The sequence below is a fragment of the Myotis davidii genome, unplaced genomic scaffold (assembly GCF_000327345.1).
Source record: "Myotis davidii unplaced genomic scaffold, ASM32734v1 scaffold167, whole genome shotgun sequence".
Taxonomy (NCBI): domain Eukaryota; kingdom Metazoa; phylum Chordata; class Mammalia; order Chiroptera; family Vespertilionidae; genus Myotis; species Myotis davidii.
The window spans coordinates 1,014,045-1,029,068 of NW_006300048.1; the positions used below are offsets into that span (position 1 = coordinate 1,014,045).

General features: G+C 49.1%; 1 protein-coding gene across 1 annotated transcript; it reads right to left on the reverse strand.

The window, feature by feature from the left end:
* Positions 1 to 6: 6 nt before the first annotated feature.
* TREM1 (triggering receptor expressed on myeloid cells 1) lies at positions 7 to 6,704 on the reverse strand. The gene is made up of 4 exons (XM_006776326.2): positions 6,597 to 6,704; positions 4,727 to 5,083; positions 3,365 to 3,533; positions 7 to 194 (listed from the first exon to the last, which is right to left on the reverse strand). Exons 1-4 carry the CDS (start codon positions 6,643 to 6,645, stop codon positions 89 to 91), a joined length of 681 nt encoding a protein of 226 aa, XP_006776389.1. The 5' UTR covers positions 6,646 to 6,704; the 3' UTR covers positions 7 to 88.
* Between the last annotated feature and the right edge of the window lie 8,320 nt (positions 6,705 to 15,024).

The window sequence follows — 15,024 nt, forward strand, 5'->3', positions numbered from 1 at the left end:
CCCCGGCCTCGCTTTCACATGCTTCTTCTGGCACAACTGCCAGATGGACGTGGATGGAGGTCGCAGGGCATTCTCCGGGGTCATGGACTTAGCGGCCAAATGACCTCTGTGTGGCGATCAACAAGAAAGTGAAGACCAGGCTCTTACTGAGGATTCCACACAGCACGATCGTGACGATGCTGATCACGGAGATCCTGGGGGGCAGGTGGGTGGGGGGGAGAGAGAGGAGATTTAACGCTGCTGCTGGCCATGACACCCTCACACTTGAGCTTTACTCCACAAAGGTTCTTCACATGCTATTTTATCAGCGTGGGGTCTCCCAGCACCTTTGCCCACACTGGCCGCCTCTGTGCTTTTAGTTTGTCCCATGGCCTGAAACTGCTGACGTAGGTTTAGTAGAGAACACGGGGCCAGGAGAGGCAGCGAGGGGAAAGGCAGGTTGGGCAAGCTCCTCTTCCTCCGCTGTGATGACTAGAGAGAGCGGCCCCAGAGCCAGGAAGCCCAGTTTCTGTTCTCACCACCAGGACCTACTTCCGCAAAACGTCCCTCGCCTCTTTGGCCTCAGTTTCCTCCTCGATCAGCCGAGAAGAATCCAATTCTTATCAAAATCCCATCATGAATTTGTAGAGATTTTTAGCAAAACTTATTCTAAACGTCCAGGGTAAATGTCATTAGATAGCACGAGAAAGGGATAGAACTGAGTGAGGAACGTGGCCCGTCTACACTCAGTAGACATGGGAAGAGATCACAGCACAAGAGCCTGCGTGACAAGCCACGGAGCCACAGGAGGAAAGGTAGCAGGAAACACTGACACCCAGAGGCAGATCTAACGTTGCCTAAGAATTTAAAATTTAAATTTGACATTTTTAAATAACTGAAAAGTCACCAGGAAATAGACTCAGGCACAAGTAAGGAATAAAACAAAGCTGTCATTTTAGAACTGGCATTTGCCTACACAAAGCTAAAAACCGAATGTACAAACCAGCAAGGTGACCAAGGACATAATGGCTCTAGAGCAGGGGTGGGCAAACTTTTTGACTCGAGGGCCACAATGGGTTCTTAAACTGGACCGGAGGGCCGGAGCAAAAGCATGGATGGAGTGCGTGTGTGAACTAATATAAATTCAAAGTAAACATCATTACATAAAAGGGTACGGTCTTTTTTTTTTTTAGTTTTATTCATATCAAACGGGCCAGATCCGGCCCGCGGGCCGTAGTTTGCCCACGGCTGCTTTAGATAGTGGGAAACAAACCTGCGGCCTCCTCATCCACCCCCTGCCTGTGAAACTGTCCTGAATCACTGGAAACGACATGTGGAAAGGGCCTGGTCGAGTTCAGACACCAGGGGAGCTGGTGGCTGGAGGGCATGGGGCAGGGGCCAGCCAGCCCAGCCAGTGCCTCTCTGGCCCTCCTCCCTGTGGCCTGGGCCTGGGTTGGAGCCCTGCTGCTGAAGGGCCCCAGCTAGGGCTCCCATGACTCCACCTCCTTCCAGTCTCTGCTGCCAGTGCCCTGCCTTATCCCCTCCCAACCTTATAACACGTTCCTTATAACGGATCTCCTATGGGGGGTCACTCTCCCAGGCCAGCACGCAGCCCTTCCGAGAGGAGACTGCACGCAGGGCAGACCTCTGCAGTGCCTGGGAGTCTGTGGGCCACCCTCACTGGGGACTGGAAATTCCGGAGCAGAAATACTCCAGCTCTCTGGCCCTGGTACAGACAGCTCTAGGTGTGACCTGTGAGTCCCCAGGACCCTCTGCAGGACTGAGCCAGAGTTCCACCCCTCTCTCCACCCCACCCACCCCTCCCGGTATTCAGCTTGGTTACCCCAGCCTTTGCCAGGCTGCCCTCTCCCTGGTCCCACTTCCCTAATGGGTTTATCTGCGGCAGCTTCCTAAATCTTCTGCACAGACTTTCCCCACAGCCTGCTTCTGGGGAGCCCACCCCCAACAGGGATTCATGTGGCTTCCTCCGAAGGGCCTCTCCCTCCGCCCCCAGACTCAGCACTGTCACCTGGGAAAATGGCTCCCTGTACTGAACTGCCTGGTTTTCAAACAGCTCGGTGGCTTCGGCTCTCCTGTCTGGACTCTGAGAAACTAGCTTATAATGAATTATAGATAAAGTGAATAGATAAAAGCGGTGCAGGTGCTGTCTCCAGTAGGAATGTGGGCAAAGGTTATGCACACTCATTAACACACTAGAAATTAAAAGTGGTGAACAAAAATGTTGGCCCTGGCCAGGGTGGCTCAGTTGGAAATTCCGGAGCAGAAATACTCCAGCAACAAAAAGCTGTGGGTTCAATGCCGGGTCAGGGCACATGCCCAGGTTGCGGGCTCAATCCCTCATTGAGGGCTCGCAGGAGGCAGCCTACTGATGTTCCACTCTCACAGTCATATTTCTCTTTCTCTCTCCCTCTTTCCAATGTTTCTCTTTCTTTCTCTCCCCCCTTCCTCTCCTCTCTCTCTCTCTCTCTCTCTCTCTCTCAAAGATCAATGAAAATATTTTTTAAAAATGGTTGACTCTCACTAGATCACTTAATTTATTTAGCTCCTAAAGATTTAATGAGCACCTACTACGTGCCAGGCGCTTAGGCTGGTGCCACTGAAACAATCCAAGAGGGAAAGGCACTACCAGCACCGAGCTCACCACCCACAGTGACAGGGACATTCCAGTTCGCACCGCTGTGGGCAGGACCGGTTCCGAAACACCAAGTCCCCGGGGCCCGCCTGCAGCCACCGCGCCCCCTGTGCCTTATGGTCACACCGCTCCCCATCTTTGGAGGAGCATTGGGCATACAGAACAGTACAAATGTTCCACTTCTCTCAACTGGAGTTTTGTTTCAATAAATGATTTCAAGAAAAGACATCTGCAAAAGTATGTCCATCTCAGTTAATACTATAAAGAAAATGGAAACAATCTCCACATCTAAAAACAAGCCAGTGATTACATAAGTTATGGTTTCCCTGTTAATACAAAAGCATCTTTCGTTGAAATTATAATTAGGAAGACTAGGTAGCAACATCAGAGAAGAGTTTTCGCACGGAAAATTAATGAAAACGTTTAGAAATATCACTGTGTTAAAATATGTACAAACAGAAATAAGCATTGGAGTTCAGCGAAGATGCCATTTCCCTGCCTCCTCTGGCTCCCCAGGAAAGCGAGGGTGAACGGGGAGATGCAGCCTCGCCAGAGCCTCCTCCTCCCTCCAGCTCCACCTCCTTCCTCCCTGGGACGTCCGAGCGGATGGAAGTGACTCAAATCTCCTGGGCTTCACCTCCCCATCCTTCACTCCCCACATCCCCTCAGGACAAGGACTGGGAATCAAAGGGCTAGGGGTCCAAGCCAGCCACCCATCCCCCGCGGAGAGACCTGGGCTCCATATTGAGGACATCTGTCCCGTGTGTGGGGTTGACTCCGAGGCCGGCAGTCGACATGGTCAGGAGCTGGGTCACAGGACTGGGGTTGATACGAGTCTTGACCCGGGCCTTGGTGGTAACAGGAGGAAGAGTGGACCCCTGAGCCAAATCCTGGGCAGGATCTGCAAGAAGACACATTGGATGGATGGATGGATGGATGAATGGATGGATGGATGGACAGACGGATGGATAGGTCATAGGGTAAATGGATCTGAGGAGGGAAATGAACTTTGACATTCATGACACAAGGTTTTCTTTTGCTAAGATTTTTTTTTAATGTGTAGGGTCAGCCTGGGTCAGAGACCGGAAAAAAAAGAAGGAAGGATGAAAGAGAATGAGAAAGGACTTTTCTGTTCCTGTCATTGGAAATGCACTTGCCTGCTACTCTTCACCAATCCATATGCCCCCACCTTCTTCCAGAATAATCCTCGATTCCTCCAGCTCTCACCATTCCCTCTGCCTTGCACTCACCTATACCTGTGGCATATTGCTTCACAAGTCATTGTTTATTAATGTATCGCATACGTTACTTGTCTTCCTTAGGCTTAGGCTTCCCCGGGTGCTGGGAACTTGAACCTGTCTCTCTTTCCTCTGCCTTCCTTAATTCATCAGATCAACATCTATTGCAGACCTACTGTGTGCCCCGCACTGCATTAACCAGACTACATGAGTTGCTGGGGATACAGACCTGAGCCAGGCACAGGCTCCTCCCTCACACTGCTCAGAGATAAATAGGGGAGACAGGTAAGTGAATGGCCACTGCTACTCAGTGAGATAGTGTTGTCCGTGAAAGGGGGTGCACAGTGAGCTCAGGAGCCTTGCTGCCCACATGAGAGCCATGGACCTTGGGGCATCAGCATCATCTCTAAGCAGATCCGAGATACAGAATCTAGGTCCCACCCTAGGCCTGTATTTGAAATAAGATCCCGGGTGATCTGTGCCCACAAGGAGGTCTAAGAAGCACTGCTTTGCACGCACACAGGAGGACCATCAAATGCACCTTTGGGAGGGGGAGAGCGGGTCTCGACTACATGAATTCTAAAGAATGAGACGAAATTATCCCAAGTCTACCACTCACCTTTCACTGTACCCCTCTTCCTATAAGAGCGCCCCAAATTAGACTCTGCAACCCAAGAGGAATCCCATACATAGAAACCCTTCCTCACTGTTGGACCAAATGACAGACCTGGAACTTCTGGGAGAAAGACAGGCTGCTGGAAACCCTGGGCCACAGCCCTGCAGGTGCCATCACCACAGCCCCCGCCCCCACCCTGCCTGGCTCTCCCGCCCCACCTCCCAGCCCCAGGCCACTCACCCTTTGTCACCACCAGGCGTATGGGATGGTGCAGCAGGACGGGGTCTTTGGGAGGCTGGTAGATCACACACTGATACAGTCCCGAGTCCTCCACTCGCAGGTCGGTCATATGGACATGCAGTATGCCTTCACTGGGGATGTCTTCTAGGGAGCACCTGTCCACGTGGACTTTGGAGCTCAGCCCGGAGACCTTGTCTGTTACTGCCAGTGTCTGGAGCTCCCCTCTGTCTCCCAGCCTCTGCCACGCCTTCCGGATGCTGAAGTACTTCCCCACATTGAAGGGACAGCTCTCACTCAGGCTCTGGCCCTCGGTCAGAGTATACTTTATCTCCTCTAATTTGGGCGCACCTTGGAGTTCTGTGAGCAGGGAATCAGAGGTAGGCTCTGTAAGTTGTCCTCTCTTTGGAAAGAAAGAGAGGAACCACCTTTTTTTCTTGTTCAACCACCCATTTTTTCAGACAAGATCCCTATGGCCTCCAGCAAAGAGGCAGCTTTCACTGTGAGTAGCTTCTGTTTGGTTGTTTGTTTTTTAACTACACCAGCTAGACTGCAGATGGTTCTTGCAAATGGTCCTTTATGAATGACTAGAGGTTCGATGCACGGAATTCGTGCAAAGGCCACTGCCACAGCAGCCGGGGACCTCTGCCGCCTCTGCCTCGGCCCTCCCGCTGCGGCTTTGTCCGGAAGGAAGGAGGAGGTCTAGAAGGACCTCCGGTCTAATTAGCATATTATGCTTTTATTATTATAGATTGTTTTTGAGAGGAAGAAATACCTGATTAAAGACAGAACATGGGACATGTGCTAAGACCATGCATGACGAGGGCATGATGGGAGGGAAAGATTATAGAGAAAGACAAACAGAGTGAAGAGTGGATGTGTGGACACTCTACTCGCAGAGATGAACTCCTCCCAACAGCTAGAGGAACTTCATCTAAGTCAGGAAAAGAGATCAGTTCGAGAAACTATTGAATAAATAGCGAGGAAACCATCTTTAGGACATGGCGGACATAGGTATCTGACTGGCTGGTATTCCTCTGCACCTTCCTTGGGTAGCAAAGCACCTCTCTCTAAGGGGACCGATCCTATGTGGCTTTAGTCCTGGCGCTGCCCACATGCTCAACGATGGCTTAGCCAATCAAAGAATCTCATCACCCTGGCCACTCTGATTGGTTTAGGAATGGGCACATGAGTGGAGCTGAGCCAATTAGAATTCTCCCTGAGACTACTGTAACTGTTGAGAAGAATGCTCTTTCTTGCTAAAGTTGATAGGTCAGTGGGATATGGAACTTCAATTACTATATTTCTACCAGGGGCAGTTTTGCCCCCCTGGGGACATTGGGCAATGCCTGGAGACATTTTGGCAGGGGCCAGAGATACTGCTAAACATCCTACAATGCACAAAACAGTCCCGTGAACAAAGAACCATCCTACCCAAAGTGTCAATAATACCAAGGTTGAGATCCCTTGGGTTCCACTGACACTAGTTTCAATCAGCAGTCCCAGCCCACGTGTGAATGGAAGCCTAGTGACTCTGTTCCCTGAACACAGAAGCTAGAAGGAGCTTTTAGTTAACCCCAAGCCTTCCCCATAGGACACGGCAAGTACACAACCCTCTTCTCCCAGTTCTCCTTTTGAAAAACATGAAATGCACTGGTTCATGAAAGCCAAACTCCATCTGCCCACCTGGATTATCACCCCTGATTCTGCTAAATTTGTGTAGCCAAGCCAGCCTGACATAACTACTGGTCAGCTCTGACTTGGGCGGTCATAGCTCCTAGATATTTAAAAGAAAAGGGAAACCTTTCTCATGCTGGGATCTCCCAGGCTCCTAGCAGAGGCCTCACCCGCTCCCTCCTCTTCCCTGCCTTACCTAAGATGAAGGACGTCCACAGCAGCCCCCAGAGCCTGGCCTTCCTCATCCTTCATGGGCACCAACTCCAACTGCCGCCGTGGCTCCTGGGACAGCTATAAGGCGACAGTATGACCCAATGGCTCCCGAAAGTTGCACAACAGGATATGATGCTGCTGCTGGGAGCTTCTGCGTCTGCTGTTTCCATCACCGGTTGCCTCAGCTCCAGACGTCAGAGACAACGCAAGAGTCCAGAACCAGAGCTCCAGTCTTAACTGAGCTTATCCAAACCCCAGTTTCCTGTTCTCTGGGGATAATGACAATGACCTTTTCAACTGTCCCATGATATTGTCTTGAGAATAATATTTTTGTGTGAACAAAAATGAGGTGTGAACATTATCAGTGGACGAGAGAGCCACCTTGCTCTCTAAGGCCCACTCTCCATCCCATCCAGTCCTCAGAAGTGAGGGGCCAGGCACACCGCGGACGGGTTGAGTCTCGATGCCGCGTTGCTAGGGGCTGTGTGAGGACTAAATGAGGTCCATGGGGAAAGTGCTCAGTGAGGTACCTCACACACAGTGTGTCTATGTCCTGTCCCTATCACCCCACCCTGTTTCCCGTGGCTTTTTTTTTTTTTAATTGATTTCAGAGAGGAAGGGAGAGGGAGTGAGAGAGATAGAAACATCAATGATTAGAGAAAATCATTGATCTATTGCCTCCTGCACACGCCTTACTGGGGATTGAGCCCACAACCTGAGCATGTGCCCTGACGGGGAATCTAACTGTGACCTCCCGGTTCATACATAGGTCAACGCTCAACTACTGAGCCACACCAGCTGGGTGAAATAAGAGATGTTCTTGAAGTATAACATGGAATAATGGGACATAAATGAGGATAAAATGTATATATTATTAAAAACTTACAGTACACCATGGCAACTATAGGTAACAATGTTTGAAAGTTGCTAAGATCTGCCCCGTTGGTGTGGCTCAGTGGTTGAGCATCGACCTATGAACCAGGAGGTCACGGTTTGATTCCCAGCCAGGGTACATGCCCAGGTTCCAGACTTGATCCCCAGTAGGGGCTTGCAGACGGCAGCCAATCAATGATTCTCTCTCATCGTTGATGTTTCTATCTCTCTCTCCTCTCTCTTCCTCTCTGAAATCAATAAAAATGCATATATTTGAAAAAATATTTAGAGATATTTATTGCCCCAGTATTGCATTAATCTAAAGTTTATTAATAATCTTACAAAATATGACTAGGTTATGATCAATAATCCACTCAATTATATGAAGAATTATTATAGAAATATTATACTTGAAAAAAGACCCAAGTGAAATGATAGCACTGATTTTCAATTTTAGATGGATTACAAAAACCAATTAATATAGATACCTATTATTTATACAATTAACACGCAATTTTTATTTTTATATGAATTACAAAAGCCAACTTATGTAGACACCATTTATACAAGGCAACTTTTAAATTTTTTATAAAATACTTAAAACAGAAACCATTAGCCTTGTATGAAAGAACTGCCATTCATTCCACAGTAACTGCACTATTATCAAATAGAAGGAACACAAAGCCACTTTTTAAAGAAAAACAGTTTTAAAAATAAGTTATAAATGTCCAAACGCAGTCTTTTGCTGTGGTTTTTTCCTTTTTTGTTGTTGGTTTTTTTTATTTTTATTCGTTTGGTTTTTGTCCCCAAGAAAAAGCAGAACCCTTAGGTCGCTAAACTGACCACTAGAGGGAGCAATATACCTGGTTTATCTTTGGACGAGCTTCTGTCATTTCTTACTCCTAATCAAGTGGGGGTGTGGGGTGTGGCATTCTAAGAGGCCGTTAGTTTTTAGACTCCTCATCCTCACTCCTCAATACTCGAAAAGTAATATCTTTTATCCTGTTAATATCTTTCACACTAAAGTAATTTAGCCTAGAATAATGTTTTAATTTTATAGCAGCTGCTATTTTTAAAGAGGGTCTACCCATGGGAGCACAAGGTTGCCTTTTGGTCTAGCTGAATCTTGGTTTACACACAGGCTTTATGTTCTAGGGAGGTCCCAGGGACAAGAGGATCCTCTTATACATGAATGTATGCCTGGCTCTCATCAGTTAGAATTAGTTGGCTAAATATAACAAAAGTCAGCCCTAACCGGTTTGGCTCAGTGGATAGAGCGTCGGCCTGCAGACTGAAGGGTCCAAGGCTCGATTCTGGTCAAGGGCATGTACCTTGGTTGCGGGCACATCCTCAGTAGGGGGTGTGCAGGAGGCAGCTGATTGATGTTTCTTCCTTATCGATGCTTCTAACTCTCTATCCCTCTCCCTTCCTCTCTGTAAGAAAATCAATAAAATATATTTAAAAAATCAGAATGGCTTACACAAAATAGTAGTTTATTATCTCTCACTAAAAAAGTTCAGAGATAGGCATTTCAGGGCTGGCGTGGTTCATCATCGGGACTTGGTTCCTACTCCCCATCCCACCATCCCAGTTCACGGCTTCCCACTTCTGTCATCGTGTGGTCCAGATGACTGCTGGAGTGCCAGCCATCCCACCGGTGCTCCAGGCAGCTAGAGAGCGCTTTCATATGCACTACCCTAGCTCCGATGGGTCCTCCCCTCCGCTCTGGGCATTAGGGCTTGGTGCCCGCCCATCCCACCCCCCCACCCCCCGTGGCTTGATGCTTGTTCTACAGAGGATGAAAGCTTCTTTCCCACTTCCTTCCTCCAGGCTCTCACCAAGGTAGATCCCCAAGCCCCAATCTTTCTCATGAGCCCCTGGAGAGGAGATTGCAAGTGGGTGTGAACACTCCTCTTGTGTCTTGGCTTCTCGGGAGTTTTGTACCGTCATGCTAGCCTGCATTGACCTTTGACAATTTGTAAAACTCTTAGCTGAGTGGTTCATGCCGACTTGTTTGGCATGCTGTGTCTCTTCCTCCCTTTCTGTGAAGAGGTGAGCCAGTGCTCAGATCTCAAGTGCACTTGGTTGCCTTACAAGTTCAGGTCTCTCGTAGGTTCAGGAAAAGTTTGCCCGGCTTTTCCTTCTCGGTCAGATGAGAGCAGAACTCACTTGAGCTTTCAAAATCCTAGGCATGCACTGAATGTGAGAGGCCGTGTGTGAAGAATGGCTGAGAAGTTTTCAGAGCAGTGGGAAGTCATCAAGCCACAAGAGCAGGTTATCATAAACCCGCCAACAGAAACAGAAAGAAACCCTCGTCTCCGCATCTTGAAAAGAAATTGCAGAACAGAGAGGAAGCAGCCATCACTTTGGAAGAACTTTGAACAGCAGACTTTTCAACTGCAATAGTGCAACCTGGAAGGTAGTAGAATAGTGTCACCGAAATGCTTAGGAAAATTAACCGTTGGACTAAAATGGTAAACCCAACAAAACTCTGCTGTGTTCCTTAGGATTAGGCTCAGCTATAAAGAATAGAAAAACTATGAATAACAGCGCTTATCATAGCTATAGTTTATTTCCATCTTGTGTGAAACCCAGAGCTAGACTGACGAAGGGGTGGGTGAGTCTGTGCTCCACAAAGTTCTCAGTCCCGGGCTTCTTCCAGCTCAATAGGCTGCCATCGCCCAATTGTCCTTATGTTCATAATCCAAGGCCACATTCACAACTTGAAAATCCCTTTTCTTCGATACTCAACTTCTCTAGCTATTCGGGAAAAGCAAATCAAAACTACAATGAGATGCCACCTCGCACCTGTTAGAATGGCTCTTATCAACAAGACAGGCAATAACAAGTGCTGGAGAGGTTGTGGAGAGAAAAGAACCCTCATTCGCTACTGGTGGGAATGGAAACTGGCACAGCCACTAGGGAAAACAGTATGCAGGCTCCTCAAAAACTTAAGAATAGAGTTACCACATGACCCAGCAACCCCTCTTCTGGGTATCTAACTGAAAAACTTGAAAACATTGGTTCATAGAGATATATGCACCCCTATGTTCATTGCAGCCTTATTCACAGTGGCCAAGACATGGAAACAACCAAAATGTCTTCAATAGATGATCAGATAAAAGGAGATGTGGTATAGATACCGCTCAGCCATAAGAAAGGATGAAATACTGCATTTGCAACAACATGAATATCATGTGAAGTGAAATAAGTCAGAAAAAGCTAAGAATCATGATTCCACTCACATGTGGGATATAAAACTGAAAGCAACAAGTGAACAAACAAAAGCTCATAGACACAGACAACAGTATGGTGGTTTCCAGAGGGAATGGGAGAGGGAGGCAGTAAAGGATAAAGGGGGTCCAACATATGCTGACAGGAGATTTGACTTGAGTGGTAGACATACAACACAGTATACAGACCATGTGTCATAGAAATGTCACTTGAAACCTATATAATCTTATTAACCAATGTCACCCCAATAAATTTCATTTAAAGAATAACAGGTACAGCCCTAGCTGGTTTGGTTCAGTGGATAGAGCATCATCCTGCGGACTAAAGGGTCCCAGGTTCGATTGCAGTCAAGGGCACATGCCCAGGTTGCGGGCTTGATCCCCAGCAGGGGGTATGCAGAAGGCAGCCAATCAATGATTCTCTCTCACCATTGATGTTTCCCTCTCCGCTCCTCTCTGAAATCAAAAAAGATATATTTTTTTAAAATAATAATAACAGGTGCAAAAATAATCCCTTTTCTTTCATGAAAATGATGGTCATAGAAAATGGAAGTAATATTTTCGTAAAATAAGAACTTGGTCTTATGAAACATATTTTATATAACATGTTTCATGAAATGCTGTTGGTCTGAGGAATCCACACTCCTGGGAGCTGTGGTTCTGTCTAAAGGAATGTCCTAGCCTTGAACTTACGTCCTGGTGGTGGTGGGAGTAGGACCAGGCCTCTCTCTCTTTCCTTTCAGATCCTAGAGCAGCGGTTCTCAACCTTCTGGCCCTCATGCTGTGATCCCAACCATAAAATTATTTTCGTTGCTACTTCATAACTGTAATGTTGCTACTGTTATGAATCGTAACGTAAATATCTGATATGCAGGATGGTCTTAGGCGACCCCTGTGAAAGGGTCGTTCGACCGCCAAAGGGGTCGCGACCCACAGGTTGAGAACCGCTGCTCTAAAGCATCTGAAAGGGTATCAAAGCTTGTCATCTGCTCCTCTTCCCAGGCTTGGAGGCGCTTCACCAGTCACCAGTCATTCCATTCTTAAGAGACTCACACCCCGCACTCGGCCCTACGTGGCCCTGATTGGTCCGCTCCATCTTTCACAGGGGCCCAGGCAAGTCACCATCTGCGGCCAGAGGGGCTTCCCTGCCCCCAGCACTGAGGGCTCATGGCCCAGGACTTCCCAGAGCCTCCCACCCGCAGGCCCATTTTGAGATGGGAGTCAGGAGTCAGACGTGATGTGACATCCTCAGGGGACCTCTGGACTGTGGGCGGCACCCCAGAGACGTAGGCGACAGTGACCAGAAAACTGGGGGAGAGATAGAGACTGGTCACGGGAAGAGATATCCTCTTATTGTGGCTGCTCCCGGACGATGGGCTGAAAGAAGGGCTCGGAGGCAGAACAGGAGGGAGAAGTAGGAGGAATTGGAACCAGGGACAAAGGAAAGGTCCCTTGGTGGGACGGGGTCCACTTGAGGGCTCAGGGGACACCACTGGGAAATGGCTTTATTCCATTTCCTGAACGTTCTCCTCCCGCTTTCTCCCCAGGCCATGCAGAAATCAATGGAAGGAGCCATCTGTGCTGCAGCCTCCAGTTCGGTTTGGACCACGGGCTTCATGAGCATCGCCACCAAGCCTGGACACCCAGGATGCATACGCACTCCCCTGCCACGCCTGTTGGCTGGGAGGCACGGCAATGAGCCATGCAGCTCCAGTGAGGGAAATGCCCCTGACCCTGTGCGCGCGGGGAACAGCGCCCCGCACCTTCCCTGCACCGTGTGCTTTCCTCACCCAGGCCCGCGATTCCCAGACCCACCCCCCTCAGCCCGGACCTCCCTCCTCCAGGGGCCCCCTCCTCTCTCAGGGGCCCCAGCCACTGCTGGAGTCAGCTGTGGTTCCTGGTCCGCTCCCTCCTCTCCCACACCCCGTTTCCGCCAAGACCAGCAGTTCTGTGTCGGCCTCATGCCCTGCGCCCTCCTGTCCCTTCCTGGTCCATCTCCCGTGTACCCCCTTGTCAGCTCTCCGCAGACCCGCGTTGGAGCCTCCGGAAGCTGATCCCCCAGTTCCCACCCCATCTCCCTGAAGCCTGTCTCTTGGCAGTACTTCGTCATTTGAAACCACTTGAACTTCAAAGAGATCAATAAGAAAAAGGCCAATAACCTGATTTTTTTTTCTTTTTAGAGAATACTTTTTTTATTTCCTTTTTATTGATTTCAGAGAGGAAGGGAGAGGGGGAGAGAGATAGAAACATCAATGATGAGAGAGAATCATTGATTGGCTGCCTCCTGCATGCCCCACACTGGGAATCAAGCCCTCAACCTGAGCATGTGCGCTTGGCTGGAGTCAAACCCAGGACCCTTCAGTCTGCAGGCTGACGCTCTATCCACTGAGCCAAACCAGCTGGGGCCCAATAACCTGATTTTATTTTATTTTTTAAAAAAACACAAAGGACATGAAGAAGCAGGTCACGGGGAAAAGCAATGCAAATAGCCTGTCAGTGTTCAAAAACGAGGACCATTCTTCCTCAAAACAGAAACTATGCAAAACAAAACAACGACGAAATATAATCTGAGCCCATGGGATGGGCAAAAACGGGAAAGGCCGATGACCAGCATTAGCAAGGTTCCGGGCAGCCCCATGGCCGCTTTGTGAGGCTGCTTTGAAGAACTGTTCCATCCGATGGCTCCTTGTCAGCAGTGACTACTTGTTCTACAGTAAAGTCTCTCTTACTGTATTTGCCTGCGACTTCTCACATCTTCTCCGTCTGATACTGGGCATCCGAGGACCTGCACTTTGACACGTGACTAGACCACAGCTTAAAAATCAGAATCTAGCCCTAGCCAGTTTGTCTCAGTGGATAAAGCGTCGGCCTGTGGACTGAAGGGTCCCAGGTTCAATTCCAGCCAAGGGCATGTGCCTGGGTTGAGGGCTCGATCCCCAGTCGGGGGTGTGCAGGAGGCAGCCGATCAATGATTCTCTCTCATCATTGATGTTTCTACCTCTCTCTCCCTCTTCCATCCTCTCTGAAATCAATAAATATATATATATATTTAAATCAAAATCCAAACATATCATTATCATGGGATCTGGGGAGGGATAGGCAACCCCAGGCCCAAAAGAATTTTCAAAGTACAGGTAGTCCCTGATTTATACAACTTAGACCAGGAAATGAAAAACAGAGACAACCTGCCCTTGCCATTTCTGTGGCCCAAACAGCACTGACTCCACCCCCGCGAGGAACCAGTGACAAGAGGCTAGGAGCCCATTGATTCATGACCACAGACCCAGTGGCCTAAGACCAACATGCAGACTCGACGGTAAGGACAGCCGGTGGGACACGCCCTTATTGCTCTCCCCTGCAACCCTCAAAATGGGAACAACACAGGGATGAAGGGAACTAGAAGATAAAAGAGAGAGAACATGGAGGGAGCTGAAAAGAATACGAACACGTGGGGAATAACAGCAGAACTGAGAAAACTGAATCCTTGTTGGAAACTGAGGGACATAGGAATGGAAGCGTATTTACCCTGCAGGATGTCCAATGTGCCTGAGGCCGTGGGGGTGCTATGGGGGCGTCGGTACGCAGAGGTGGTAGGAAGCCCTTACGAAGCAGGGATCCCCAGGCCCACTGGCTGCAGGCGATGGCTGGCCTCTCCTCACCTTGGATAAGGGACTGGGAGTGATCCCTAGAGCGGTTACAAAGGGAGTTCTGGGAAAGAGGAGTGGCTGAGGGTGGGGTGGCCTGAGGGGTGAGCACTGAGGCTGGGAGGCACCCCGCCCTCTTCTCTTGCACCCCAGAAAGTTGGCAGCCAGACCTTCCTCCAGACCAGAGACTGGACAGCCTTTCTGGGAACCCGAGCAGCCAGAGCGGGGAGACTGGACGACATCACAGGGCGTTTCCTCAGCGAACAGCAGAGGACGCGGGCCTCCCGGGGCTCCCAGCGCACAGGCCACCGTGGCTCCCAGCGTCCAGCGATCTTCAGACTCTGACCGGCTAACCTCCTGTGTATCCGAGGGAAAGCTCGCAAGTCAAAAAGCCAAGAAAGAAACCGCACAGAGTGAGGACGCAACTTGGAAGAAACCGGAGCCACCTCAGGGGCCACGAATAAAAACAGGAAAAGCTTTTACAGGAGACATTCAGAGAGGCAAAGCAGCCCAGGCGGGTTTAAGCATCTGTGCATGTGAGAGCAGAAGCTAAAATTTCCTGGAAAGGACTGGAGGATGCAGTCTCTCCCAGAAATAAGAGTGAGAGGAGGGGGCGAGGGAGGAAGAATGGGAGCAGCAGAGAAATGAAAGACAAAAATAA

Excerpts from the sequence above, each read along its gene's own strand:
- TREM1 (XM_006776326.2), bottom strand. The coding sequence starts at position 6,645 with ATGAGGAAGGCCAGGCTCTGGGGGCTGCTGTGGACGTCCTTCATCTTA. Across the intron at positions 3,534-4,726 it reads ACGCCTGGTGGTGACAAAGG|ATCCTGCCCAGGATTTGGCT; the intron begins GTGAGTGGCCTG and ends GTCTTCTTGCAG. Across the intron at positions 195-3,364 it reads GTCCTCAATATGGAGCCCAG|GATCTCCGTGATCAGCATCG; the intron begins GTCTCTCCGCGG and ends CCTGCCCCCCAG.